A 25,214-nucleotide genomic window follows, 5' to 3' on the forward strand; every position below is an offset into this window, starting at 1 on the left:
TGTTTTGTATTTTCTACCTGTTTGTGTCTTAAACTCAGTTTTTACTCACTGAAGTTCTCTGCTGCCATCTGCTGGTCATTTTTAAAACTACAGCTACAAACACAAAACTGTATTTCCCTTTTTTCTTTTTAATATTTTTTACGTGGATATCTTTCATATTCATACATCAAGACCTCTAGAGCAAATTCAGTAATGAGACTTTTATTTATGTTGCATGCACAAGATACAAAAACGTTTTAGTATCTCACAGTTAAAACATACAGAGCTTTAGAAAGAGATGAGGCTGTTTTATCAGTTTTGAGCTGAGTTTAAAACTAAGTGACGGAGCAGAAGAGGACACGGAGAAGCTCAACACACAGACAGTCATAAAAACATACAGGCGCAAGGAAACGCAAAGTAACAGACAAAAGATTCGGAATGTTTCTAAACAGACAGAAACTTAAAAATAAGTGAATATAATGAAACGGAAGCAGCCCCAGCATTAAGGTTCAAAGGTCAACCACAATAACAGAATCAGATTTAAAGTGATAATACAGTTAATTAAACAATAATAGAGTTTGTGATTCTTTCAGGTTTATTTATATCGTCCAATTAGAAAGCTAGAAAAAAAAATTCATTTTATCAAAAGATTTACAACCAATTTACTGCTGTGTGACAATGTCCAATCCTGTGGTTGGAATGTTGGTGGTGGGCGGGGCTTAGCTTTACATCCGTTATCACTGATTGGCTCTTTAAGGCTCAATGAGCTGAAACACATTTGTTTAAGTTGGGAGTTCAGACTGAGGATTTGGCAACTTGTTTCAAAGACACAGTGGAGTTTTGGTGAGGTCATGAGACAGTACATGATGTCATCAGTCCCCCAGTCCATCGCTGAGCAGGAAGTGAGGTCGCAGCAGGGACAGGATGGGGCTCCGCGGGGCCCCGGCCAGACAGTAGGCCTCGTCCACGCTCAGGCCGCGGGATCTCAGCGTCCGCAGGGCGACGCCGCAGCTTTCCCTGCCGCCGCTCGACGTCACCAGGACGACGCTGAGGGGGCTGTCCAACATGCCGAACCTCCGCCGCATCTCGCCGAGCTGAGCCGAGAAACTCTGCGGAACAAGAACATGAGCGACACCCTTAAAAAAGATCTCAGTTAAATGAAAAAGTAAAGATGACATATAATCGTTGCCGTGACTACCTGAGCGGCCTTTTGGCTCGGCGGCTCTGGGACCGTGTCGTGCCGGACGATGGCGTCTCCGCACAACATCACTCTGAGCTGCTCTGGAGGAGCTTCCTGTCGGTCCAGCACCGCCGAGAGAACACCTGGACCAACGACAAGGAGGAGGATTCACCATCTAACACCACCTGTACCTGTGCACCATTCAACACACTAACAATCATCATCAAAACACGTTGGCTTCTGGGTAAACTGAGCTTTTAGGAGGAAACTATACAAGTTGAAAGCAACCAACGTTTGTAATAAATGTTTTTTAAGATCAATATTTAAACATCCTGACAAGTACAGTGGAGTATTTGGGCCACTGTGGGGCAACAAAGGGAGGTTTTGAGTATTAAAGGATGCTTCACCCACAAATGTTTTTATTTTTACATTAATTATTCACCCCGTATTAAATTGAGTTCTTGAAAAGGACTTGTTTTAACAGCAAAACCATCTACAAACATTAGTTTTACTAACTTATTAAGTATTTCAAGATCTTTTTCCCAAAGGTAACGGAATAGCTTTGTTCCCTAAAATCTAAGTTGTTTCCTGTGAAACTTCCTGACCTTTCTGCGACCCCTGCAGCGTCTCGTTTCTGTCCGTCGACAGGAAGAGCTGAACATTATTTTTCAGTAAACTCTCCATGAAATCCTCCTCGCTGGAAAAGCAGAACCGGCCGACATCAAGACCTGGAACAGAGCGAGGATGACATCATGACAGGAAGTCTTCAACAAGGCTAGAAAAACTTCTGATGACTGTAATCCGTCGGTTGGGGGTTAAAAGATTGAGTCTAGTGATGGAGATGATGTTTAAAGTTAGATTACCGTAATGTCTAGTGATGGAGATGATGTTTAAAGTTAGATTACCGTAATGTCTAGTGATGGAGATGATGTTTAGATTACCGTTAGATTATGTTTAAAGTTAGATTACCGTAATGTCTAGTGATGGAGATGATGGTTAAAGTTAGATTACCGTAATGTCTAGTGATGGAGATGATGGTTAAAGTTAGATTACCGTAATGTCTAGTGATGGAGATGATGGTTAAAGTCAGATTACCGTAATGTCTAGTGATGGAGATGATGGTTAAAGTCAGATTACCGTAATATCTAGTGATAGAGATGATGTTTAAAATCAGATTACCGTAATGTCTAGTGATGGAGATGATGGTTAATGTTAGATTACCGTAATGTCTTGTGATGGGGATGATATTTAAAGTCAGATTACCGTAATGTGTAGTGATGGAGATGATGGTTAAAGTTAGATTACCGTAATGTCTAGTGATAGAGATGATGTTTAAAGTTAGATTACCGTAATGTCTAGTGATGGAGATGATGGTTAAAATCAGATTACCGTAATGTCTAGTGATGGAGATGATGGTTAGAGTTAGATTACCGTAATGTCTGGTGATGGAGATGATATTTAAAGTCAGATTACCGTTATCTAATGGAGATCAGATTACCGTAATGTCTAGTGATGGAGATGATGGTTAAAATCAGATTACCGTAATGATCTTAGTGTCTGGTGATGGAGATGATGGTTAAAGTCAGATTACCGTAATATCTAGTGATGGAGATGATGGTTAAAATCAGATTACCGTAATGATGGTTAAAGTCTTACCGTGTGATGGAGATGATGGTTAAAGTCAGATTACCGTAATGTCTAGTGATGGAGATGATGGTTAAAGTCAGATTACCGTAATGTCTAGTGATGGAGATGATGGTTAAAGTCAGATTACCGTAATGTCTGGTGATGGAGATGATGGTTAAAGTCAGATTACCGTAATGTCTGGTGCTGCTGATGATGCGGGAGCTCTGCTGCTGTTGCTGGCTGTCAGTGGTGATCAGAACGACATCAAACAACAGCGACTCATCCGGATTTTCCTGCAGCAGACGTTCGTTCACTCTCTGCAACGCCTGAAATATGAATCAAATTGATATGTTCCTTTAGAGCTTCCATTTGGTGTTATTGTATAGTGTTCTTATTGTCAGCATTGTTCATCTCCCAATGCTTCCTGGTCCAAACGCATTGGTTCTTACTGAAGAGGTAAACCTTTTAAAACAGCATACAAGTAACTGTATACATTCCATAAAAAAAAAAAAGACTCAGTGGGCACTGTAGTAGTTTTTAAAACATTACTCAAACAGGGGGAAATAGTGCCATTGTTGGGAACTATTTTCAGCGGCGGATTAATTCACATTTGGTGCTCTAACAAACATGTCAACAGTGTGTCTCATTGATGTGTTTTACCAGTTTATGGTTAAATATGGAGCTCTATGGCACAGAGGAAAATATCACTTTACTTCTACACACACAAACAGCAGTAAAAAGTTTAAAAGTAGGTTTAATTCCGACCTGCAGCAGCGGGAAAGCCACGCCCATTCCGTACACACCAACACCACCATCACCTGCTCCAGGATCAAACACTGCACCAGACGTTACCGCGACAACCAGTGCACGATCAGCATCTTTCTGTGGAGGAGACACAAAACCTGCATCTTCATCCTACAAACAATACTCAACACACATACATTTAATAGAAGTTCATAAAAGAACCAACTTCTTAGAGAATGAGTAAAAAACAAGAGAATTTTAAGTGAAACCTGGTCTTTGACCTCATATATAGACATTTTAACCAAAGTATGCTGCACAGAATTTTGTATTTTAGAAAATACAACGCTATTGTACAACTTTTCACAGTTTCAAAGAATAGTTGTGCTTGTTCTGTACAGCCAGAGTCTTGACAGACAGCGCCCTAATTTAAGCCTCATATTCTGCGGTCCGAACCTCTATTACAAAACATGCAATTTGAGCATTGTGACTCTAACTGGTGAAGGCATATTATAGTTTAAAATTAATAACTTATGGTGTTATTTAAACTATAAGTTGCAGCTCATCAATTCGGCATACATAACATACATAACAACATACACAATTTCTGCTCCCAGTAGACCACATGACACGAAAAACCTGTGCAATACAATAGTTATAATAGTTTCTGTCTGTATATATAATATTTCAGTTACTGTGGATTCTTTACTGTTTTTTTTATTGCTCTTTTGCTTATTTATAATACTTATTTTTGATCTTTTTTTTACTATGTCTCTTGTTTGCACTATCCACTCTGCTGCTGTAATCCTGTAAATTTCCCCGCTGCGGGACTAATAAAGGATTATCTTATCTTATCTTCTGCCTTATATCCGTTTATTTGTTGCACTTATTGTATCCGTATTAGTTTGTTGCACTTATTGTATTCGTATTAGTCTGTTGCACTTATTGTATTCGTATTAGTTTGTTGCACTTATTGTATTCGTTTGTTGCACTTATTGTATTTGTTTCTGTACTTTTGCTCTGGTTTATGCTCTTAGATGCTTGTTTAAGAAAGGAGATGCACTTATGACTTCTGGTGACTAGTAGTTCTCTTGAATACCTATGTTGAATACACTTCCTGTAAGTCGCTTTGGATAAAAGCGTCTGCTAAATGACTGTAATGTAATGTAATCTTAACAAACACTATATCTCAATTTCAATTTCCTTCCACTCTGACAGACATTTTAAAGCTCAAATAGGTCAAAGTTGAATGCAACAGTGGGCTGCATGGAGGATTATTTCATGAGCTTAATTTAAATTTGATTCACATGATGTTTTATAGAAAAATGAGGAAGATTGCAATAAAATAGGTGATTATTTGAATGCAATCTGGTTGAAAACTGTGAGAAATGGCAGTAAATACAGTGTGGTATGTTTAGTATTTGCAAGAGCTGGATGGGAGTTGTTCTGCAAGTTTGTGTGACCTGTCTTTGCAGGTGAGAATAAACCCTCCTCAGGTGAGTCTTACCTGTTTCACGTCGGTGTTCTGGACCGTGGACACCATTTCCGCCTCTGAGCTGGAACAAAGCAGGTAATAAAGAGTGTTAACAGCTGAATATTTAACCTGTTCACATGTTACAACACACTGAACTGTCTGTCAAACTAAAATAACTTCAGAATTCAACCAGGAACAGAGAACAGCCACACAAAGGTTCCGCCGCACAAAGGTTCCGCCTGGCTGCGACATCGGACGTTTCCTTTAAGAGCGCAGCGTGATGGCGTCACTTCCGGCGCTGGCCCCGCCCACAGCAGTGGTTCTTGGACAGGTAGGAGGCAGACGGTGCGCCTTTCTGCCTGTTTCTTAACCTCTCACCCCCCCCACAGGTGCACTGGCCGCTCGACACAGAACAGGGAGGAGGTCTGGAGCGGGTCTAAGAGGAGCCTGGCCCGGTTTGGAGCGGGTCGGAGCGGGTTGGAGCGGGCAGGTCTGGACCGTGAGGAGACGAGAGGAGGAGGAAAGTTTACTCAGAGGTGAGGAAGGAACACGTGGGTCACATCCGGGTCTCTCAGGTCAGCAGCAGGTGGTTCTGACAAAGGGTCAGTCAACAGACAGACAACAGACAGTCAGTCAACAGACAGTCAACAGACAGACAGTCAACAGACAGACACAACAGACAGACAGTCAGACAACAGACAGACAACAGACAGACAGTCAACAGACAGTCAGTCAACAGACAGACAGACAGTCAGTCAACAGACAGTCAACAGACAGACAGTAAACAGACAGACAGTAAACAGACAGACAGTCACAGACAGTAAACAGACAGACAGTCAACAGACAGTAAACAGACAGTCAGACAGTCAACAGACAGTAAACAGACAGTCAGTCAGTCAGACAGTCAACAGTCAACAGACAGACAGACAGTCAACAGACAGACAGTAAACAGAGAGACAGTCAGTAAACAGTCAGTCAGTAAACAGACAGTAAACAGTCAGCCAGTCAGTAAACAATCAGCCAGTAAACAGTCAGACAGTAAACAGTCAGACAGTCAGTAAAACAGTCAGTAAAAAGTCAAGTTGGCCCAAAGGCTATATGTACTCAGGTACTGTACTTAAGTACACATTCAAGGTACTTTACTTTCATTTCATTCATGATATTGTACTTCTTACTGTACTACATCTCAGAGGTAGATATTGTACTTTTTACTACATCTCAGTACTTTTTACTACTACATCTCAGAGGTAAATATTGTACTTTTAACTACATCTCAGAGCTATGATTGTACTTTTTACTGTACTACATCTCAGAGGTAAATGTTGTACTTTTAACTACATCTCAGAGGTAGTATATATTGTACTTTTTACTGCATTTGTCTGACAGCTTTAGTTTCTTTTCAGATGACAGTTGTTTTCAAACATGATGATCTTATAGAATATGATGCATTGATGTACTTTAAACTAGCCAACAGGATATAAAGGAGTTAAAATGTTCTACAGCTGTAAAATAAACATGAATGCAGAAGTAATTTTAATTCAGAAACATCATATATATATAAATAATAGTAAAACACTGACAGGAAACGCTTTACTGAACAATTAATCATTTATGTTTTCATGCATTTTGCTGATAAAAAAACGTACATACTTTTACTGAAGTATTTTTACAGTGTGTATTAGTATTTTAATTGAAGTAGAGGAACTAAATACCTCTTCTTTTTGACAGTGACTTTAAAATCACTCACTAATTATGGCAGTAAATACTCCGTTGCTACGACAGCAGACAGTGGAAGAATTATTGAGCGTCTGTCGGTCGCCTCTGAACAGACAGAAACAGAAGCAGTCAGACCAGTCAGCCTTGTTTTCTGTTTGTGAAGCAGTCAGTAGATGGAATGTGATTAAAATCAAAGTTTAACATCAGTTTTCATGTCCAGACAATGTTGGACTCGTACATATAGATTATTGCACTGTAATAAACACACTAAAGCTAGAAGCTGTTTAGCTTAGCTTAGCATAAAGACTGGAAACGGGGGGAACAGCTAGCCTGGCTCCGTCTAAAAATAACAAACTAAAAACTCTAAATCTACTTATCAATACAATATATTGTTTGTTTAATCCATTTTTAAACTGAAATGTAAAAATGTAAATTTACGGCGGTTATGCGTCAGACTAATTAATCAGTTGCTAGGCAACCAGTGGAGGACATATCCACTGTAAAATGCTCTAATCAATTTTGAGATTTGTGTCTAACATGACAACATGTCTTCATTCAGACTAATGGGAAGAAAACATCCTAAAGTCTTTATGCTAAGCTATGCTAACCAACTGTTGGCTGCAGCTTCTACACTTAACTGACATAAATAAGAGTGGCATTAATCTTTACATCTAACTCTAAAGAAGCTGTTTGGTGACGTGTTTGTGTTGACTGACGGGTGTGTCAACCTGTCAAACAGTGTTGTTGTGGTTGCAGCTCACTTAACCCACCTTTAGACTCTTTGTCCAGATGAGATCCAGTATCTGACAGACGTGGTGATCAGTGATGCATCAGGTTTTAGATAAGCTGGTCTGGAGACCATTCAGACTACTACAGTCATGTTTTATGGTTCCTGTTTGAGAGCAGAGGCTGGAACATGAACAGAGGGACCATTTAGAAGACACACATCCTCCTCCCTCAACAAACAGCATAATGACTGGAGTGTCTACTGGCTGCTCAAGCTGTTTGTATGAGTCTTAATGGGAGCGGTGGCTCTCCCTGTGTAAATAAAGCTTTATCATCACTTGAAGGTCAGTTTAAAGATTCATTAGAAGCAGAAGTTTTTTTTGTTTCACGTTGAGAGGAGATTTCTGCTGTCTGTAAATGTGTTGAATTATCTCACAGGATGTAAATGAACGGCAGCTTTAACATGTGTCAGATGTTATAACTGATGTGATTCTGTTCAGTTAAATTCTTGTAAATTTAGTTACATCAACTTAATTAATTAACTGAATTAATATTATGTGAAAATGTGAACATGAATAACTATAAACGGTCCTCATCATGTTAGTTAGTCTGTCCGTTACTTTGGTCCAGACTGAAATATCTCAACCACTGTCAGAGGGATTGTGATAAAATGTTGTATAGACTCATTCATGCTCCCCAGAGGATACGGCCTTATGACTTTGGTTATAACTAGCCTGGTAAATTACCAATATTTTAATTTTATATAATAAATAATTTTGCAGTACCTTCGCAGCCCACTAGAAGGCGCTCTGAAGCCAACCAGTGATTGATAAAGCTGTTAATGTTAAAATTGTCATTGCAATTAGTTCGGCAAGTATTTGATCATAAACCAAAGAATTGGACAAATTTAAAATTCTGACCTGGAAAGTGAGGAGAACAAACTTATTTTAATTCATCCTCTGGGGACCGTGAACGTGCGAACCAAATTTCACGACAATCCATCCAATAATTATTGAGACATTTCGGAAAAAATACAAATGGCAACCAACCTCGTGGTGGCGCTACAGGAACATTGGGGATCACCGAATTATGATTCACATTAGGATACATATTCTGGGAACCGTGAATATCTGTTGTCATGGCGATCCATCCATTAGCTGTTGAGATATTTCAGTCTGGACCTAAGACACCATGCCATCCTTAGAGGACGAATCGAACGATCCTTGGAAACGCATGTCAGTTTATTGAATTTAGGTTATTTATAACTGTTTGTGGATCATTTCTCATTGTTCCTCCTTCTTTCAGTCTCTGCAGGGTCGCTGTCAGTCATGTTCAGGTAGAGACCGGCTCCACGGCGCCCACCATGAGGAAGCATCTGGACAGGATCCGGTTCCGGGGCCAGAGACGGGATGAGTTCCTCGATCTGGCCGATTCGCCCAATACGTCCGACACGGAAAGCAACGAGGACGTCGTGATTAAACCTCGACTCGCCAGCAGAGAGGTGGAGGAGCTGAGGGAGGCGGAGGGAGAGCAGCAGGGTGACGCTCCGGTACAAACCTAAAAAAAATACATCAACCAGGATGCTAAAAATGAAATATGTTTTTCTGATCCTTATATGTAAAATCAACAAAATTCTGTTATAAATTCAGAACACTGGTAGGATTTCAACAGATTCTATTGGTGTGTTCAGCTTCCTCTATTCCAATGATTTTAATCCATAATTGGGTTGAAGGTGCAGGTTTGTTACCAATCTGCTGGTTGTCTGAAGACTTGTGTTGCTGCAGGACTTACAAAAAAACACTCCACAACTTATGCATTTTAAATCCTTCTTAAGTTAAAGTACAGAAGTTTCATCATGTTACTTAAAGTATAAAAAGTAAAAGTTCTCGTTATGCAGTAAAATGTTGTAACCGGTGGAGCTCGTTTTAACAACTTTATATACAGTAAGCTAGTTTAGTTGTTCCAAAACTATAGTCCGGGCCTCTCCAAATGGTCTCCGGATAAATCAGAAGGGTCCTGAGATGATTAATGGGAGAGAGAAGTGTTGTAGAGTGTGAGTGGAAGAGGACCCAGGATTGAACCCTGTGGCACCCCACATGAAAAGAAAAACATCTCTAGCTGATTTTAATTCACTGTTATTGTATCACCTTTTCTATGTTGTCAGGTTATTTTACATTTCTGTCTGTGTGTTTGTTCCTCAGGCTGGTCCAGGAACATTCTCTGCAGGTCTCCAAGACGACTCGAGGACGGATCTCAACGAGGTCAAAGGTCACCTAGAAATCGCGTTGTTAGAGAAACACTTCTTGCGTGAGTATTCTGAGCTGAAATCTTTTTTTTTTTTTTTTTTTTTTTTTAAAACCTGGATCGTATTTTACTGCGTCTTAAGTGACTAATGGGGACAACTGTTCTTAAAATTGGTCCAGTATCTTTACCTTTAACTTATTTTAATATGTAAAATTCAGTTTTCTCTGTGAGATTTTATTCTGAAAACAACCACGTAGATTAACTCCAACCAATCAGATTGTTTCAGCCCGGTTAAAGCTGATAAGTGGCTTTCTTCTCAGGCTAAATGTAGTAAAAGTAAAGTGCTCCTTTAAATCTGTGGCAGATTTTTAAAGAGTTGTGTGTTGTTGGGTCATCAGGGCTTCTCATATTAGTTTGGAGTCAAACGTCCCACAGCACAACAGCATGCTGGGTAATCCATCAATATCTGTCCGCACAGCTTTATGTAACACACACAGACACACAGAGCTATTAATAACCCTGCTGACCTCATCTGTCACTCACACACACACACACACACACACACACACACACACACACACACACACACACACACACACACACACACACACACACACACACACACACAGAAGAGGTGAATAAGGGTGTTGTTTGGCCCTTGTTAAAAATATTGATAATATTTACAGGAAATAGAACAACAGTCCCAAACTTTATGTCTTGTTATGCTCAGTTTGGTCACTTTTAGACAAAATGAAACAGGAAGTTCTCTAATAAGTGATGATTAGAGAAGCTCATGATGTGGCAGATGGTCAATTTTAGATTCATGAGCTCTGCAGACATTAAAGGGTAGGTTCACCATGTTTTCAAGTCTGTCTTAAAATAATATCTGCCGTTGTATATTCAAATAGTTTTCCTCACCGTTATGTTATTTTTTGGCATGTGTATGTTTTGAATTTTCAGCTTACTCTAAACCAGTTATATTTATGACACTTTTTGGTATTGTGCACATGTGGTTTTTGCACCTTTTATTGACGTTCTTTATTGTTTTGTATATATTTTATTTGCACCATGTATCTAAGGGGTGGGGGAGAAATAGCATTACATAGTATCACAAAATATATGGCAACATTGCATGAACATGCTGACGCCAAGTATCAACCTTTTATTATACAAACTATAAATAAAGCAAATGCAAATTATAGCTTTTGGTAGTTATTGCTTTTCCAGTCCACTAGATGGTGCTGAGTTACTTCTGTTGCATTCGGGGGGTAAAGTCAGTCGGATTGGCAGGAAGTTGGTCAAAACAAAGATGGAGTTTTGGTCTGTCCGACTGCTTTACTGAAAACCCATTTCTCTGAGTGAGATGAAATGAGTGAAAACTTTATCTCATTAGATAAAACAGATGTTGACAAACTGCATTATTTGCTAATGAGAAAAAGGTTATGAATTGCAATATATGTTTTTGCAAGTATCGTGATAATATTGTATCGTGGGGGCCTCTTGTGATTCCCAGCCCGTATGTATATTTGTACTCTTTCCTACTTTGCATTCCAACTTCTGCACAACTATTTCCCTCGAGATAAATAAAGTTTCTTTTGAAATCAGACACAAAAAGCCCCCTGCAGGATGCCAGATGTAGAGGGCAAAATATGTCACCCAAGCGTCTCTCACTTAGCGGTAAAAAGTGTGACATCACTGGTCAAAGATGCTCAGTTTGTCTCCATCATCATCACCATCTGTTTTCAGAGGAGGAGCTGAGGAAATTTAAAGAGGAGTCCAACGTGGATTCGCTGCGACAGGAGCTGGAGAAGGAGCGCAGCAGGTGCATGGAGCTGGAGCAGAAGATCAACGACGTCATGAAACCAAGGTGGTTGTTTTGTAATAAAACTTTATTAAATTAGCTTGTTGGAGACATGAGACTCAGGTTTGTGCCTTAACTGATGTGGTCGGTTTTTTTCTGTCACTTCACAGACTTGAAGACTCACCTTCTCAGACACCCAAAGCCCCGCCCCCTACTCCCGCTGCAGCCACCAGCACAGGTGAGCTTTTCTTTATCAGGCAAACTTACACAATCTAATGCGACCCAGTACAGCATCATCTTTTTCCTTCTGTGACGCTTATAATGCTGCGTTTTTTGGGTGGTGTTAAATCAGCTACATGTTATTTCTGAGGTTGTGTAGTTTGGGGTGGTGTTGAAATTTGTTTCCTAATATTTTACCCCTCTGAATATAATGCAGTCCAGTCCAAGTACAACCTTAGAAATAAACACAAAATAATAATAAGTTAACATCTCAAAAACAGAACATTGGTATCTTTGTAAAGGGGACATTTATGGCAGAACAGCTTTGGGCTCTGGGTAATCGTGACAGCATTGATCACCATTTTTTACTGTTTTTACAAACAAACAAACAATCAATAAATGTAGAAAATAGTCATCAGGATAATCCATAATCATAATAATCATAAAATGAGCTCCACTTCAACCAACAGCAATACAATCCTGCTTTTACATGAATGCATGATTAATAATAATGTAATAATAGAATGTAGAATAGTTGAACAGTCACAGGGGACTTTTTTTCTACTTTTAATACTTTAGGTACATTTTCCTCATAACACTGTATACTTTTACTTTAACATTTTCAATGCAGGACTTTTACTTGTAACAGAGTATTTATACAGTGTGATATAAGTACTTTGACTGAAGTAAAGGATCTGAAAACTTCCTCCAACATTGAGTAATCCAGATTTGATTGCATTGGATATTAATTATGTTACAAATAAAAACATAATTTTGTTTTTATTTGTCCATATTTTTATGAATGTCTCTGAGATTTTAAACATTCAGGAGGATGTTTTGGTACAAACCTCGGTGTATAAACTCAGTGATGAAATGCTAACACTCATGTCTTTTGCCTCCATCAGACTCTTCCCTTCCCCCGCCCTCAGAGAAACAGAAGGACACTTTCTCCGACAGCTTCCTGAAGTGGCTTTACGACCGTTTTGGCGTTTACATCGAGGACTTCCGCTTCCAACCGGAGGAGCAGACGGTGGAGACGGACGAGCCGCTGAGCGCCAAGAGGTGAGGAAGACGGACATGTTTACTAACACAGTGATGTAAAGCAACTAGAGCTTTCAAATGTGTATGTTTTTCATTGTTTTAGAGCTGTGTTTGTCTTAAATCTAAAATATATATCTGCATTCTTATCCACAGGTTGACTGAAAACATGAGACGGCTCAGTGAGTTTTTCCTTTTCCAATCGTACTTAAAGGCAACACATCACATTCATTCCCCATACCCAAAGTACAGATGTGTCCACGTACTCCTGTGCTTAGTGAAGCACTTTAGATGCTTTATTTAACAGGTTATTTAAAACAATACAGAAGACACAGAGCTGAGGTGTCTGTCATGATCAGTTCTCAGTCTCTGATTGGTCGGTTGGTCTGTTGTTGTGTTTTGCAGAACGAGGATTCAAACCTGTGACCAATTTCAAGAGGAACCTCACTGCCTTATCCAGCTGGAACTCCGTCTACACGTCGGCCATCGCCTTCATAGTAAGTATGATGATGGTTCATTCATTTTATGATCATACAAAATGTTTGTATTTTTTTCTGATGTTTTGTTCATCAATCAAAGAATGTTATTTTGTTTTTTGAAAATAAGAAGCAGAAAAGTCAATTTATTCTCAATATACTTACGTTTCAATATTTTCTTAATTTAATTCTATTGAATTATTAAGAAATATCTACATGTAATTGATCTGCTTCATGAAATATTTAGAGAAATATAAGTAGGATAAATGTGCCTTTTGAGCTATTTATTTTTATTTTTGTGTTCTAAATTATATGTTAAAATATTTATTACTAAGTACTTTATTATATTTATATATTATAAATAAACAAACAGCTCCAGGATGAGAACACATGTTTCAATATAGACTTGTGTTTGTCTTGATTTGTGCCACATGAAATTAATTCACCTTCATCTGTGTATGTGTCCATTGACAAATTTTTTATTTACTATATAAAGACACATTGCTTCAAAAAATTCACTTTGTGTGTGTGTGTCTGTGCTGCCCACAGGTCTACATGTATGCAGCGTGGCACGGCTGGGCCGTCCCCATGTTCCTGTTTCTCGCCATCCTCCGCCTCTCCTTGAACTGCCTCATCGCCAGGTCAGTTCAAGCCCCGCCCCTCCTCCCTTTTTCTCTTGTCAGCCAATCACACGGCCAGAATCAGAAACTGTGAAACCAGGTTCAGCCCAGATTTCTTATATATTTTTTCTGATTTATAATGCCTCCAACAGTCAGCACTATCGCAAACACACACACACACACACACACACACACACACACACACACACACACACACACACACACACACACACACACACACACACATGTTATGATCCACGCTCTGCTCACATTGACATGCATCTTCTGGTGAAGTCTGTTTCCACTTCATAATGGAATAAAAAAACTCAGAATAGACTTTTCAGTGGCTGATATTTTGTGCAGAAAAACCCGACACCTGATCAACGAGCCTTTGAATCCGGGTACTTTTGACTTACTTTTGCTAAGTTATTTATTTTTAACTATAAACTCCCAATACTTTATTTCAGGACTTTTTACATGCACACAAATCATTCACTGTCTTTTTAAACCACCTGATAAATCTGAGCAGTTTTAAATGTAATATCCAGACACACAGTTATCAGTTATGCACTGAGTGTGAAATTATCTCATGTATCTTACCTGTGTGTTCCCATGATGCACTGCTCTCAGAGGCTGGAGGATCCAGTGGAGCATCGTACCGGAGGTCTCAGAGCCCGTGGTGAGAGATCTCTATTTACACCTTTAATCTTTAAACAGCTCCACCTGCTGGACATGTGACATTATCACATGCTCTGTAAAATTGAGGAATGACATTTTGCATTGATGTGATGTTTCGTTTCACAGGAGCCTCCTAAAGAAGACCTGACGGTGTCGGAGAAGTTCCAGCTGGTTCTGGACGTCGCTCAGAAAGCTCAGGTGAGACTTGAACGGAGAATTTTGAGGCTCTAAGTCACCGTTTGACACCTGAAGACGGATTTCAAAAGACTTGTTTGTTTTGTTTTTTCTGTTTCGTCCTCACAGAATCTGTTTGGGAGGATGGCAAACATCCTGGAGAAAATAAAGAAGTGGGTTTGTCTTCACACCCTTTTTGTTTCAGGTTAGAGAGAACTGATGATGGTGCATATACACAGATCTTTAATAAGTGTGTGTGTGTGTGTGTGTGTGTGTGCGTGTGCAGTCTGTTCATGTGGGTTCAGCCAGAGTTGACTCAGAAGCTGTACGTTGGTCTGTGGCTGGCCTTCATCTCCTCCTGCCTGCTGCCGTTCAAACTGCTGGGATTCATCATCGGTACGACACGAGACCTCTCTGAGACGACTACTCTTTATGTCTGAATAGTTTCTCATTCTTTTAAGTCCTCTTTATAAATAGATGATATATTGTTTTGCACGTGGAGATCAAGACAAAGATCACTCTGATGAATACTGTTGAATATAAATTGAAGAAATCACAAGTTATCGGTAAAAGAAACTGGAAACTCTGCATCAAAAACGTGCAGATTTAGCTTCCTGTTTAAGTGTCAAGTTAACCAACAGCAACCCTAACTGCAAAGTTACAAATTTTTTGAGGCAATGTTCAATTTATATGATAATAGAAAATGTGGACACAAACAGATTAATTAATTTAATGTGGCACGAATCAGGACAAAGACGAGTCCATATGAAAAACGTGTTCTTATCCTGGAGCTGTTTGTTTATTTATAATATATAAATCTAATAAAGTACTAGTAAAACATATGTAAAGGTAAAATATAAAACTTTAAATCTTCTTCTTTAAAATAATTTGTGAAGCAGATTTCTTTTGATTTTGATTTCTAAACATTTTCTTTCATTGAATATGAGAATAAATGTGTGTTTCAGTACTGAGTGTCTCTGATGGTGTCCCCCTCCTCCTCCTCCTCCTCCTCCTCCTCCTCCTCCTCCTCAGGTCTGTACGCAGGTATAAAGTTCTTCATCATCGACTTCATCTTCAAGAGCTGCCCTAAGCTGAGGCAGCGCTTTGACACGCCTTACATCATCTGGACCAACTTACCCACCGACCTGCAGCTGAAGGAGCGCGGCGGCACCACGCTGAGCAGACGGGTCAGTCACAACTCTCTGAAAAAGTATCCAGGTCACGGACCCCCAAAAGCGCTGGTCTGGAGTCATATGACACCTGTCACAAACTGGTCACCCGGTTCTTTTACTGGTCCCAGTGGGTGATCTCTGGTCTGCGCTGGTTTCAGTTCTTTGTTGTCGTTTTTTTTCTCTCTCAGCTGTCTGAGTGTGAACAGGTAGGACCACGGTGTGATGATGTGTGTGTGTTTTAGTGTGTATTGACAGTCGCAGTGTAGAGGTTATTAGTGCTTATTGTAGTTAGAGATGTAGAATCAATACCGACATCACTGAATGTATCCAATCAGCTGCTCTTATTATTAGTCTGTCTTCTTCCGGAGTGAGATACATCAAAACCTACTAGTCAGATTGTCAGTGAATGTCTCCCTCCCACTCCCCAGAGGATGAACCCTTTATAGGAAACAACCTTAGCGCCTCCTGTAGGACAAACTTTGGATCAGCTCTTACTTGAATATTTAGACTTTTAAGCATTTTTTTTTCTCCAGGTTTGCTTCCAAATTTTATGTTTTTACCTGAACTTGGTTGAGTCCTTAATCAAAATCTTTGTTGTCTTTAGCTCCATTTTCAAGTTGGATCTGATCTGAATTTGTGGGTTTGTGCTTCAGGTTTCAGGACAAACATTGGTGTTGTCATGCAGCGTTTAGATCAAACACACCATGCAGACAGGAGCAGTCGGGTTACAGCCGCTGAGATCTGGAGAGTGAATGTGGTGAAACTGCTGCTGAAAGTGTTTGTGTCATAAAACCACTTCACACATGGAAGTTAAAGAATTGAAAAGGATTAAAACTACCAAGCTAGTTTTAGTAAAAAAAAGAATGCACATTTTTGTCAATTTCATAAGAATATTGAATTTACGAAGGTTTACATATTGATACATCACCAGGATTTCTGTCCTTATAGATTTTATTGAACCCTTTCCTCTAGCGCCTCCCTGAGGACAAGCTTATGTTGAAACTTCCCAAATTTAAGGTTTGTATCAACATTTTATCTGTATTTAGGTACATTTTGGGTCCGGTTTTTCCACCACTTTGTGAATGAATGTTTACGTTGGTTCTTTCCTCTCGCGCCACCTTCTTTTTTGGTTCCACTACTGGTAAGACAATAAGAACCGCAGGATATGTTCAAGATTTTTAGGCAACTTTTAAGAATAACAACACAAAAACAAAGTGAAAATGAAGGCGAGCATTACAGTTCTGCACCAATCTGTCAAACCGCTGGACAGGTGAGTTGTCCTTTTTGACTCTGGACTGCAGCTTCGCTCTCTGACTGTGATGCTCAGGATGCCACTGCACCTCATCCTTCTGCTGCTGTTTTTTTTCTAATCCAGTATCTGTCCACCTGTCCAGGTGACGGTGACGGCCGGCAGAGGCAGCCTCGGCGCCGCAGCTCCTGTGGGCGTCAACCGGGACGAGGACGGAGGACGATACAACAGCACCAAGAGAGGAGCCTTTCACGAGGTCTTCAGCCTGCCGGAGAGCGAGCGCCCGCTGACAGGTGAGGGGGAGGAACTGGAACTGGAAAACAAATATTTTAATACATTTTTTGCACATTTTTTCTGCAGGACCGTAGCAAAGAATTTCATCCAGACGCAGTATTTATCCAGTTAAATATTCAATTATGAGATTTATTTTCAAACATAAAGGTCTAAATGCTTTTTTCAAAGTCTTAATTCATTATTCAGTTATGCCCCTTTTATAGAATAAATATACTGAATCTAAAAACACTGGAATCACCTTCAGATAACCGCCATGTTTCCACCCAGACATGCAGCAGGTGAAGTAAACTGTCTGTTTCTTGTTGTCGTTGTCTCAGTGTGTGAGAACGGCTGGCGCTGCTGCCTCATCAACAGAGACAGGAAGACACCAACGGACTACATCCGCAACGGATACCTCTACGTCACCGAGAAGTAAGAACCTCACTTCCTGTCAGCTCAGTTTTTTAGATTAATATTGTTTTTTTATGTGTAAAGATCTGACTGGTATCCAAGCATTATACATTCAAATAAATATTGTAGTTTGGAGTCTGTTAGCAGGTGTTACTCTTTTAATTTAACTGTGTAAATTTACACTCTTGACAGAATGACAACTTTATAGGTGGTGTTATCATACAAAGTCACTGGAGCGATGTAAGCAGCAGGGTTAGACCTGAAGTGAGGCAAAGACGCATCTGTGCGAGTTTAAAATATGTCAACTGGAGCGAAAAATGAATCTACTTCATAAATGTACAGAGAAAAGGCTACAAAAGGGAAGAGACTAGAGGGAGATGACAGAAATAATGGACGTTTTGAGATCAAATCTACATTCTGAGAGGCTGCAGAACAATAAGTAGTAGTATTAGTAGTATTAGTAACTTCCTCTACTTCCAAGGTTCATGTAGAAGTGAAGAAAGCCTGAAGAAGTCAAAACTCCTGCCACACTTGCAATATAAAGAACAAACTTTATTGTCACACCAACGCGTTTACAGTAGAACATTAAATAATTTATCAAACTACACGTAAAATGTAAAAACCTGCAGCTCTGACTTGTCTTCCTTCCGTCTCCTCAGTCATCTGTGCTTTGAGAGCTCCAGCTCCAGATCCGGATCCTCCAAAAGGAACAAAGTCATCAAACTGCTCGACATCACCGACATCCAGAAGGTACGTAGAGTCTCTGGTTGAGTTTCTGAGCACTGAACCCCTCACAGACTCAAACCATAAGACAGGACATTGTTACTGGAAGACATGGCTGCTTTATTCTCTATATTCCTTCTGACTTGTTCTTGTTATCAATCATTTATTCATCATCACATTAATAAGAGGTTTGTTTATGTTTGTCCTCTTGTTTTGGTCTCATTTTGTTTTTTATTTAATGTTCTTGGATGCATTTCAACCATGAAGTTCCTGGTCATTTTTGTCTTGGTTCTACTTTTTAAGGAACTAAAAGATTCCCCCACTAATTGCGTATTAGTCTGCTTTTGTTGGGAAAAAAGCAACCTGACATGAGGAGATGGCGGCTGGTTGCCTCATTATAAACACACTCTGTCGTCTGCGGCTCAGTGAGTCTACCTGTTTAATAAAAAATAAAGAACGCCTCGGTTTGGTCCCACTGTGACCACATTTACTGCAGCATAGTATTTACTGATGCACAATGTGATGAAGGAAATCCACAGGAGGATAATTAAACTAAGAGCTTCTGTCTCTACAGTAAAACATCTGTTTGATGGTTATTGATCTCTGATTAATTTGCAATCAGAAGATAATATTCTCTCATTCACATCACCATCATGCTCTGTCTTTCTCTTATTTTCAGTGTCCTTGTTTCTTAAATTAGTTAGGAAGCCGACAGCAAAGCCTAAATTAAAGTTTTAATGTTATCAAACAAAGAGAAATGTTCTCCCCTCATCCTAAATACGAGAGAACTTCCTTTCTGAATGAAGCACTACAGGAGTTGAAGAAGCTGCGCTGTGGGTGACAATCATCCCTGCAAACACCACCCCGAATGTTCCTGTACTTTCAGAAAGTACTACTCCCTGAACAGAACCTTTTTTGGGGGGATAAAATGTTCCCAGGACTCAATTTGGATCCTCAAAGATTTCCTTAAAAGGTTCCTAGTCCCTGCGGAAAGTCCCTGCAGTAAAAAAGGGGCCGTACACTTTCTTTCTTTCCGTACGGTAACTGATGCTGATTCGTGACAATAAAGTTTATTTAAAGGTGTTGTCTTCTCTGTCACTCACAGTACAAAGTTCTGTCTGTGCTGCCTGGATCTGGGATGGGCATCTCCATAGCAACGCCGTCCACACAAAAGGTAAGAGCTCAGAGCAGAGAGCGCTGTTATCTCTTATAATGTTAAAGTTAAGATGAGTAGAATAACAGTGAGACCCGGATGGAGACTGTCTGCAGTGTTTTCAGATGCTTTTCTGAACTGGAGGTAACAATATGACAATATAGAAATACCCTGTTGAGTTTAAAAAGTTACATTTCTTCTCGTGCAGAGTTACAGTTTTATACATTATTGATTTGTTACTACAGATGCATTACATTATAAGGAGCATTTTGTTGTTGCTGTTGGAAGTGACGCAGGTTCCAACTATTCATCCTTTTTTGGTAGTTTAGTCAATAACAAATATTCGCATTTTAATTTGTGTTACCTAATTAATCCTTCTTAAGACAAAGTATTTTTGTCATCCCCCTTACCTGTTTGCTGGTTTTATCGTACCTACCTAGTTATCAATTACATTTTTTTTCTCAACAGAGATGGTATTCTCTCTTTCCATCCCACCATAAGATTACAGATTTAGTAAATGAGCTAATTCTGGTACAGCTAAGAAGTTGTGAAATGTCCCTCTCAGATAGTTAAATAAATAATAATTATCGTTTGCAGTTTTTGCACTGTTTACAACAGTAGCACTGTTTGCACCGTAAGAACCTTTTGCACCCTGAGCCCTGTTAGCACTGTGGGGATAGTAGCTGTTTGGTAGCGGGCCAATCACATGTCTTTATTAATTGAAGTGCTTTAACTTCTTAAACGTGCTTTCTTTTTAACTCTTTACGCCCCTCCACTTGCTGCCTTGAACTCGTACCTGAGTAAATGACACTTGGTTACCTTCTGCTCTCTTGCAGCCCATGGTGTTCGGCGCGATGATCCACAGAGACGAGGCCTTCGACGCCATCTTCACTCAGTACATGAAGATCCTTAACATGACCACAGCCACCGGCCCGGAGACATAGTACCTCCTTCACACGATGGCCGCCTTCCCACACACACTGACACACTCACATGCACACGCAGACACTGGACTGGTTTCACTCTCTTCACCAGTGACGTCTTCAAACAGCTGCTGATTTTACTTTGAGCTGCTCTCGTGTCATTCGTGTCATCAAACAAATTTATGTTTGATATTACATCAGCAGATTTCCAACAAATCACTGATTTCGTGCCAGAATCAGCCAACAACGAATACGATCACTGTTCTTAAGCTGTTTTACAGAAAGTTCCCACAGAACAGACAACTTAACGTGAACCCTGAGAGCTTATTGGCTGTAAAATCTCAAGTCAAGTGCTGGTATCTCAAATAATGACCTGCATAAACAAATAGAGGGTAAAAGCTCTGAGGAGAATGACGTTACCTGAGCTTTAACGTCTCTCTTGATAAATTAAGTATAAAGTACATTTCTGTACAACAACAGCTCACCACCTTCTCAAACACTTTCTCTGATTTAACATTAATAACGTGCTCAATAAGTGTTTCCTGTTACTCCTACTTTTATTTTATCCCTGTTAAGCTGCAGTCTGAAGCTCAAAACTTTTCTGCACAGATGCTTCACATTAAAAGCCTTCCAAGGGCACAATCCATCCTTTATTTGGTAGGCTTTTATTGTGAAACATGAGCTATGACATTGTTAATAATCAGTGGTCGCGGTCTTAAAGAGGCTTTTCTGCATTTCTACATCTTAATTTAATCATGCGTGAGCTTCAGGTTGTGTAATTTCAGTTTACTTCAATGGAAGTATATTAAGATATTACACCAAAAAGTTAACTACATAATATGAAGTGACTACTCTTTTAGCATTTTTGATAATTGATTAATCATTTAAGTCAATTATCATTCAAATACTTTAATCATTATTTGGTTGCAGCTTCCCCAATGGGAGGATTTGCATTATACATCATTGTCAACTGAATATTTATCAGTTTTGGACTGTTGGTCGGGCAAAAAAAGACATTTGAAGACCCAAGAAACCGTATGAGTCTTAAAGAGACAAAAATACCATAAAACAGATGAAAACACATTTGTATCAAACAATAATAGGACATTTTACATGTTATTTATAGAGACTTTATGTGAAGGACTTGAAAATATCTGACTTTTGTGACAACTAGTAGTAAAACTGGGGCTGCAACTTACAATTATTTGCATTTTAATAAAGGAATATAATAATAATTAAATAAGTCGGTCTAAAAAATGAAATAAAAAAAGGAGTAACTAGTGAAAAGATGTCTGTAACAACTAGATGCCATCAATAAATTATCTTTTGTCTGATGAATAGTTCAAAACTCCAAAATAATCAGTTTAGAATGATTTAAAAAAAACCAAAACAAAAAAAACCATACTTGCTTTGTTACGGCTGCGTTACTGACATTTTACACAGATTTTCTGAGGAAAAACAAAATGTGTTTTAGACTTAATAACAAGTTTAATCTGTTGTTTCACAGTATTAGCAGATTAACTTTTTTAAACCTTGTTAATTTACATTAGTGTCTTCAGGGATTTGTAAAAATGTCATCTGTCTCTGTCTTGTACTTAGCAGCTAAGCCTTACAGTCAGCTAGAATTGTAGTATGTTGTTTTTAATGTGGAGGTACATGAGACAGTTTGTATTATGTATGAATGTTCTAGAACATTTAATGTAAACCACGGAGTTAACCTCAACGTAGCTTTTTTCTAGTTTCAGCTTAAAGCTAAAAAGCTAAATCTTACAATATAAACCACTACATTTAATTCAGTGTAGCTTTTTTGTTTTGTTTTTGCTAAAACGCTAAAGCTCCCAACAGAGATAAACCTTTAATGCTGCAGTTTGGTTTAATCATTTTTAATTTAGCAAATGCTTTAGCTTTCTTTCACAATCAATAAGCTAAGAAGCTAAAGCTTAAAAAACAAAGGCCTCATACTGACGTCCATTATTGACTTTTTGTCCAATTTGTTTCAAATTTAGCTTTTCTCTCAGCTTGAAGATAATCAATTGAAAACACAATAACCTAAAAATGTTTTTTAATCACAGTTCATTAATGTTTTAGGTTTAGCTTTCTTTCATAGCCAACAAGCTAACAGCAGGGGTGAAAGTCGATTGACGTTCTTTCTGGTACAAAACAACAAACGTCATTGCTTTATATTCTTCTCCTCCCAAATCCAGCTTCATGCATCCCTGAACACACTCAAACATATTTTTTACACCCATTTGGTGTTTTAGAAAATCAGAAACACTTGACATCATGTTTAGCAAATTATTTATTTAAATAGTGTTAGTGCCAATGAATCATTTTTAAGGTTGACAAAACTTTTAAAATCATAACGATTGATTTTGTTTTAAATTATGAGAATATTACAAATCAATTCGTCAGCAGTTGAACAAGGTTACAAGCTCTGTTCACGTTTAGGAAGTAAAGATGCGGACGAACATCGTTCTACCAGCAGAGTTACAGAAGTAAAGCTTGTTTGACCCGATGTCCTGAGACAGGCTGCCAAAAAACCCACATCAGTAGAACAACTAAACTGTTTTGAAATGCAAGAAGAACGGATTAGAAACCTGCACAAACACACCGACACCTGGAATAATTTAAAAGCGATTTATAAGAAAACTAGGCAGCCGGAGAGCGCAGACAGTGGTGCATTCAGGTGCTCCTTGGATGGTCCCAGAAACTAGTTCTTCTCACTTCGATTTGTTCATGACCCGTAACTTATTAGTGGAAACAACGTGGATGCTTCAAAGGAGATGTGTTGTATTTTATTGCTTAAAGAACTTGTTAACTCTCTCATTTTTCTATTTATTTTGATATTTATTTTGATACCACCTGAATGAAGCACAAATCTCTCAAATGTTAATGAACGTGAAACATAATGCATCCGTAAACAAACAAACAGTTAAACTGAGGCTATTGCTACTGTTGATCAAAACGGTAGCAGATGTGTTTTCTTGTTGGAAATGCTATCATTGTACAGAGTTCACCCCTGGCTAAGAGGCTGCAAAAAAGGCTAATATATATATTTATTTTAAATCTGATGAGCTCCCGTTAAGTGGCAATAGACAAGTTTTTATGATTTGACTTATCATTATGTGTTAAATATTATTTGCCCAATTTAATGGCTACGACGTTGGAACAGCCGAAGTTACTTTGGAAAACAAAAAGCAGCCGCAATGGGAATTAATTATAATATACCAGAATATATTTAGTTAAAACAACATGGTGACATTTTTTCTTTCCAGTTTAGCTTCTCTTTTGAACAAAACTAATTTGTTCTCACAAATGAATAATTGTTGCTCTCACATTGCTATCATTCGGATCAAAAAGAGCTACTTGTATTTTTTAAATGTTTAATTCAAAGATAAGTAGACGACATCCTAACATGCATTTTTTTTGTATTGATTTAGGAAATACTTTTTTTTTTTTTGCAGCCTGATCAAGTGTTTGCTAGCCAGCTAAAGGTCGGCCGTGTACATTTAATAATAATGTGTCTGTTCCTGTACGTCGCCACAAGTCTTTCTCTGTGTTTTAACTATTAACTGTCAGTCTGAAGGCTGTCACACCAGCATTTATTACTTTTTAAATTGACCATCACCAAAAAACAAACCGTCCAAAACAGATGAGTTAAAGTAGAATTACTGGAAATCATTGTTACTAAATTGCACATGAAGCAGCATAAAGAAAAACATTACATCAATGTTTTTATTCATGTTTTGATAAATCTTTCTCACCTCAGTGATCGGGCCTCTCAAAGCTCTTTCGTTGCCAAGTATTTTGTAGTTGTTTTTTTTTTGTTTCTTTATAAAAAAAAGTTAGAGCCGTTTTCATTTATTTTCAGTATTGATGCCAGTTATTAACGCCACGTTGCCTCATTTAGACTTTATTTGTTTTATGCGCTTCATATTTAGCTTGAACTCCTAATCTTCCTCCGTTTTGTTTCGTGGTTTCTCAGGTTTAGTTTTTCCACCTTGTTAACGTCTTCTCTGTCGGCCTGTTGAGTCTTACGGATTTAATGGTTTTATAAAATGGTGTCATTGTACAAATAGGTGTTATTTTTGTTGTTTTTAACGAAATGATTTGTTGTCAAAAAGTGATGTACATTTTTTTAAATTAAATCAAATCAAATGTCAAACACTGACAATCTCTTGTTGTTTCTGTGCAGTACCTGTTTCAACCTGTTGGTGTCAGTAAGAATCATCTGCAGGTTGGATTCTTCCTCTGTGGTTTCAGAATGAAAGTTTGCCTTCTGTTTTATTATGATTGATTGAGACTGTATGAACCACATATTCAATATAATCAGTCAATTTATATTAACAGAAATCTCTTTTATTTATTTTTAGATGACTTAAAACAATAATTCAAGTTGAAAGAAAGGAGTTATAAAGCACCTTATTCCTCAGGTTAAGGGTTTATTAATAGTTTGAGCCAAAACAATCAACAGACAAATTTTATTTACATCAGTTTTCTGCTCCGAGTTCAACACCAGTTTCAATCTGCTGACGCACGTTACTGTTCACTGCTCTGCGTTCTCATAGAAGGTCAGAGTCTGCTTCTGTCATAATGTTTTACAGCCTTCAGTATCAGC

The 25,214-nt window shown here is 38.6% G+C and overlaps 2 protein-coding genes across 2 annotated transcripts; one reads left to right on the plus strand and one right to left on the minus strand.

The window, feature by feature from the left end:
• Nucleotides 1-204: 204 nt before the first annotated feature.
• Nucleotides 205-5,229, minus strand: LOC129108279 (cytosolic 5'-nucleotidase 1A). Its single transcript, XM_054620014.1, has 7 exons — nt 5,211-5,229; nt 5,034-5,082; nt 3,551-3,667; nt 2,976-3,111; nt 1,765-1,887; nt 1,178-1,302; nt 205-1,088 (listed from the first exon to the last, which is right to left on the minus strand). Exons 2-7 carry the CDS (start codon nt 5,067-5,069, stop codon nt 852-854), a joined length of 774 nt encoding a protein of 257 aa, XP_054475989.1. The 5' UTR covers nt 5,070-5,082; nt 5,211-5,229; the 3' UTR covers nt 205-851.
• Nucleotides 5,203-24,754, plus strand: LOC129108277 (GRAM domain-containing protein 4-like). The gene is made up of 19 exons (XM_054620013.1): nt 5,203-5,536; nt 8,748-8,991; nt 9,644-9,749; nt 11,433-11,553; nt 11,658-11,725; nt 12,612-12,768; nt 12,901-12,926; nt 13,150-13,241; nt 13,770-13,861; nt 14,471-14,519; nt 14,645-14,716; nt 14,822-14,865; nt 14,979-15,088; nt 15,725-15,879; nt 17,259-17,406; nt 17,725-17,818; nt 18,457-18,547; nt 19,626-19,694; nt 20,510-24,754. Exons 2-19 carry the CDS (start codon nt 8,806-8,808, stop codon nt 20,615-20,617), a joined length of 1,788 nt encoding a protein of 595 aa, XP_054475988.1. The 5' UTR covers nt 5,203-5,536; nt 8,748-8,805; the 3' UTR covers nt 20,618-24,754.
• Nucleotides 24,755-25,214: the final 460 nt, after the last annotated feature.

Source organism: Anoplopoma fimbria, chromosome 19 (genome assembly GCF_027596085.1).
Source record: "Anoplopoma fimbria isolate UVic2021 breed Golden Eagle Sablefish chromosome 19, Afim_UVic_2022, whole genome shotgun sequence".
In the NCBI taxonomy this organism is placed as follows: Eukaryota; Metazoa; Chordata; class Actinopteri; order Perciformes; family Anoplopomatidae; genus Anoplopoma; species Anoplopoma fimbria.